Genomic DNA, 5,722 nt, shown 5'->3' with positions numbered 1-5,722 from the left:
TCAAAAAGCGTATTTACACTAAATAAGCTCCAGAATCACCTGAGATGGTAACCATAGCAACAGTCCAGAGATTTGGGTCAGGAACATCATTGGACGGAACATTGACAAAATAAAAGAATTCTAAAATTATATTTACAACAATAAAGATATGTATGCCATAAATACACCAGACCACGACAACTTTTGTTTTAAAAACGTACAATAATTTACAATTCGAACTGTGTGAAACAAACTTCAACAAACTACAGCATTAAAATGTCCTAAAATGTCCCAAGTCGACAGTCATTGTAAAGTTGTCGCGCGGACGGCGAGAACAGGCTGTTATTAAAGCGCGTTTTGGACACACACACACACACGATGCTGGATTGCTTTTCTCTCTGAGCAAAGTGAGTTTATCATTTCACTCTCGTCCTCGCGCTGGGTGGGATTGTGAAGCGCGAGGTCTGACAGATGCAGTGCGCATGCGCAGAAGCCCTTCTTCAGCACCTGCCAGTGCGCGCATTACTTCACATGTTGAACTCTCGGCTGACAATCACTCGAGTTAACATTTCATCATGAGGAGAACACACACCGAGCTCAGCTGAAGAAAACACACACACACACACACACCGAGCTCAGCTGAGGAGGAACACCGACTCTTCATTATCTCTTCTTCATCTGACACTTTTCGGGATTTATACCAACAATGCTTCTGAGGAGAACATTGCTTTCGTGAAAGTTAAAGCCGAATTACGCTTGACTTGGACTTGTTTGTCACGCGCGCCGGAATGAAGCACTGATCCTGACGGAACGCTTTTCCTTCTTATTGTAACTTCGCTGACTTTAATCTCCCGTGGGCAAGTGCCAGTTCCGTGGACTTTACCTGCACAGGTGCATTATGTCCAAGCCCATGGATCACGTCAAGCGCCCTATGAACGCGTTCATGGTGTGGTCCCGCGCGCAGAGACGGAAAATGGCCCAAGAAAACCCGAAAATGCACAACTCTGAGATCAGCAAGAGACTGGGCGCGGAGTGGAAACTCCTGACGGAAGCCGAGAAGCGGCCGTTCATCGACGAGGCGAAGCGGCTGCGCGCGATGCACATGAAGGAGCACCCCGACTACAAGTACAGACCCAGACGAAAGCCCAAGACTTTAATGAAGAAGGACAAGTTCGCGTTCCCGATGGCGTACAACCTGGGCGAGCACGAGGCGCTGAAGGTGAGCGCGCTCCCGGGCGGCGTGCCCGATTCTCTGATGAGCAACGCGGAGAAAGCGCGCGTGTTCTTCAACCCGGCCATGGCCAACCCGTACTCGTTCTTCGACCTCGGGTCCAAACTGCCCGAACTCTCGCCGCCGTTCTCCTACGCGTCTCCGCTGGGCTATCCGAGCACGGGCACGGCCTTCCCCGGGGTGCACGCGCACACACACTCACACACACACCCGTCACCGGGGAACCCGGGATACATGATGCCGTGCACCTGCTCCGCGTGGCCGCCCGCGGGGCTCCAGCCCCCGCTCGCCTATATACTGCTGCCCGGGCTGGGCAAGCCGGGCCTGGACCCGTACCCGCTATGAGCCCGGGACTCCGGGGGAAGTTTGAAATGTGAAGTGAACGAATGACTACATGCAATACACGCGGAGCACAGCTGAACATGTGATAAACGAGACATCACGTATGTGTGTGTGAGTGTGTGTATCATGATGAGGTGGAAGTGAATGACGAGAACGAGTGGCTCTTATCAATGTGAATAAATCTGTGCGAAAGTGCGACTCCGCGAGAGCTCGGCGAGAATAACCTGTTGACTGTAATGTGTGTGTAGCGCAGGCCGATGCTGTAACGGGGTTGCATTGCTATTCTGGAGGAGAAAAGTGCATTGTTTTATTTGGACTCAACCTAAAGAATTCCGTTTTTTTTATTTTTATTATTCAGTCATGTTGCTGTAAATGTGTACAGTTTTATTAAACCACGTCTTGTGCTCTACGCACCGGAGCTCTCCAACTAGAAATCAGATATTTTGAGTTTCGAATCTACTATTTCCATGGATGTATTATGTAATATTTATTGTTAATTCAGTCAGTGAAACTCTGTTGGCCGTGGGACACGCCGTGTTCCCTTGATATTTGCACAACGGGAGACAGGAGCACTTATAAGTGTAATTTAATGAAATGAAACACGTGGAATAATAAGATTTCTGATATTTCTAAGGGTTATTCTACATCACAGATCAATCATGCGTTCACGTCAAGAAGTCAGTCCGGTTTTTTACTAACTCGAAGTGAAATTGTATGTTATATATGTTTTGCATAATTCCACTTATATGTACTTAAAATGCCTATCGTTCATTTATTGAACAAGGGGGATATAATAAAGCGAATGCGAAAAGAAAAGAAATTGCTCTGTATAGTTCTTGAACAAGATTTGTATCTGAAAGCCTTTCCTCGGTCGGAGCAGGTGAAGTGTAAAGTTTCCTCTAAAGGACGCTTTTGTTCGGGCTTTGAATAGAATTACTCAGAATTCTAAAGCAAGTCTTTGTAATCAAGAGCCAAAATCCTGATTTATCACAACTCGCATCATGAATAGGAAGGAAGATAAAGCTGAAGAGTTTCGCTACTTTTAATCCATACAAGCAGAAAAACGAAACCGTTCAGACACTTAGTCCAGGCCCAAACAGGAAAAAATAAATGGATTTTATGTAGTTAAATTGTAATTGTGACGCATCGAAACAAACAGACTTGTTAAAAAAAGACGAGTATAATGTCGCATATGCTCCGCGTCGGGTCCTCATAGATTACATTAAGAAGTTAATTCATATGCTCAGACCAATTATGCAAAACTAATTTGGACTGTCCAGGGATAATTACCTTCGCCACGGTTAATTGAATCTTTTGTTCGCGCGATCGCGGCTCTCCGGGAGCTTCCGGTCGGGCTTCGGAGGACTGACCCTCTGCTTATGAACCGGCTAATCTGTGTGATATTAATATGCAGACATTCTGTTTACAGGGGAACTGATCGATAACGAGCCGTTATTAATTTCAGAGCAGCTTCCTGATGCGCATTTTATTGTTTGCAACAGCAGTAAACTAACATAATGCCTTTCCAAAAATATGTCCTTAAAAACTCATTTATAATAGCGTTTAAAAAAGTGGAAATGTTCAGTTAAATGATTTAATTTTTACAGTGAAATATAAAACATTTGGCATATTCGAAGGTGCCCGACTCGAGCATTTCCACGTTGTTGTTTTTTTTTTCTCTGCGACATTAGAGTCGAAGGTCTCCGCTCCTCTAAATCTCCTCTTCCCTCTCTTTTCTCGGCTCCGCTTCTCCGGGAAAGAGGCCCGACTGAAAGAACTTTGTCTCCCTTCACAGGAGCGTTTAGACAGTCGAGGAGGTTTTGTCTGGGAACAAACCCTGAGTTGCGAGGCCTTTGTGAGCCTGTTGTTTGTTGAAGTGGAGCTCAGCAAAAAGCGCCGGCTTTCTCTCATTGTGCTTAAAGCAATCAGTGGTATTTGGAAAACTGTTAGCATTGTGCACTTCTTCTGTGTTCATTGTTCAGGATTTCTTTTCACAAGGTTTTTTTTTCTTCCCCCCTTTTTTCCGAGCGCTCCAGCTGGCCGAGTGAATGGCGCTCGATGTGAACGCGCTTTGTCCCGCGAGTCCTTCAAGTAGCCCACACTGAATAGACTGAGTTGACACTGGATGACAGTGAAACAACATAATAAAAAATACATGAGCGCATGAATGGAGCCGGCCGCATAAATAAATAAAATGGGTGACCAAAACTGGATAAACTGAATGACAAAATGGTGAAAGGGGAACAAAAAGATATTTAACACGGCAGATTAGCATTAGAAAGCCATCGACAAAGCAGAACAATTGATGAATGCGTTTACAGGCCAAGAAAGGAATGAACTAAATGGCTTTTGAATAGATATATGCTTCTTGTTTCTGGAGAGCAGATCCAGTGGGAAAGGTAGAGGACAGCTTCTGCCGACTGGAGGAATGTTTGCAGACGCAAAGGTCACGAGTGTAACCGGGGTAAGTGTAGAAATGTGTAGAAATATTCAGCTTTTGCGGGTTAATACTCAGTGTTCCTCGTCCGGTCTGTCCAGCGTTATTAAAGCGAGCTTCACTGGTTTGGTCAGAAACACAGTATTAGAGAGACGGGATTTGTCGGTGTGTTTCACAGAACAGCGATGGTATCGGGAGACACGAGGAAAGCCACGGTCATCCTTTGAGGAACTCAACACGGGCGATTGCTCTTAAAGCGCTCATTGATTTTTAGAGATTTGATCCTTTTCAGCCTCAATAAACACTCCAGCCGTGATAATAGGAGTTTCCGCTTATGACCCAAAAATCGTCCGACACACACAGATCAGTTTGATCATGGTGTGTGTGTGTGTGTGTGTGTGAGAGAGAGAGAGATTCAGCGACTCGAGGAGCCGAGGCCTGAGACGGACAGACATCACCCGACGGCGAACCAGCAGCCTAAGATCACGCAAATATCTACATCGGATTAAATTTATCAAATATTTGCTGCCGAACATTAACTCAAGAACAACATCCTTCTGTCCTCACCACACAATAGCATTATTTTAAAATACTGATCGCTTTAAACTAGACAACTGAAGACATAATGACAGAGAGTGCCATTATTCTCATCAACTCAGTTCAGGGACGATTCAGTAAAACTCATAACAATAATGAACAACAAAGTTTATCATTTGATGAAACTGATGTGAACTCGAGACAAAACTGTGAAATAAACTCCAGGTGTATCGGACGGGAAATAATATAATAAATCGTATTGCCTATTGAACAAATAATAACAAAAAATTCCTTTATAATGGAATGTAAAAATAAGAGAACGACATTTAAGATGTTCAATTGTGCCTGATTGACAGATCCCGGATGGACTCGAGTTCTGCTCGATAACTCGGATCTCCGGAACCGGTGATGATGTAAGACCCTGTCACTTCCCTGAGAGAGAGAGAGAGAGAGTTTACCCCCTGTGACCCAGGCTCACTCCACCAGCTCATTTAGGGCCAATTAAAGTGTGAACGAGTGTGTCCTGCAGGCCTCGTGTGTGCGCGTGCGCGTGTGTGTGCGCGCGCGTGTGTGTTTATGGCCCGACGGACTGCATTACCTGTAATCTCAGACACATTTCCTTCCTCCGGTTTGAGGGCAGAAACCCTGAATGATCCCGCTGGAGTGAGCCGCACATCTGGACGTGTCGAATCGCAGCTCCACAACTGTATGTGTGTGTGTGTGTGTGTGTGTGTGTGTGTGTGTGTGTGTGTGTGTGTGTGTGTGTGTGTGTGTGTGTGTGTGTGTGTGTGTGTGTGTGTGTGTGTGTGTGTGTGTGTGTGTGTGTGTGTGTGTGTGTGTGTGTGTCGCTCAGCCCTCGGTCACGAGCCCGAATCACAGATGCGCTCGCAGAAACACTTCTGAGAACACTTTCAACAGCAAGTGTGTGTTCAGGTATTGAACAGGATAATCCACGGACGGCCGCAGAAACACTAACGGGACACACACACACACACACACACACACACACACACACTACCGGGAAGCAGTGCATTGTGGGACGCTCTAGCCTACACATACTGGTGCTTTTAAAAATCAAAAATGACCAATTGATAAACACATCAATATAATAACAGCATGCCCATACTCATCGTCAGGCGTGAGATGCATTAAAACAATAAATATTAATATTTACACGGCTCTATAGAACTCTTGAA

General features: G+C 45.4%; 1 protein-coding gene across 1 annotated transcript; it reads left to right on the top strand.

Annotated features, from left to right (window-relative positions):
- Window positions 1-422: 422 nt before the first annotated feature.
- On the top strand, window positions 423-3,058 carry sox21b (SRY-box transcription factor 21b). The gene has a single exon (XM_039671434.2). It carries the CDS (start codon window positions 878-880, stop codon window positions 1,553-1,555), a length of 678 nt encoding a protein of 225 aa, XP_039527368.1. The 5' UTR covers window positions 423-877; the 3' UTR covers window positions 1,556-3,058.
- Window positions 3,059-5,722: the final 2,664 nt, after the last annotated feature.

This window comes from Pimephales promelas, chromosome 7 (assembly GCF_988280905.1).
Source record: "Pimephales promelas chromosome 7, fPimPro1.hap1.1, whole genome shotgun sequence".
Lineage (NCBI taxonomy): Eukaryota > Metazoa > Chordata > Actinopteri > Cypriniformes > Leuciscidae > Pimephales > Pimephales promelas.
The sequence above is the reverse complement of the archived record's forward strand: the minus strand, read 5'-3'. Positions and strand labels throughout refer to the sequence as shown.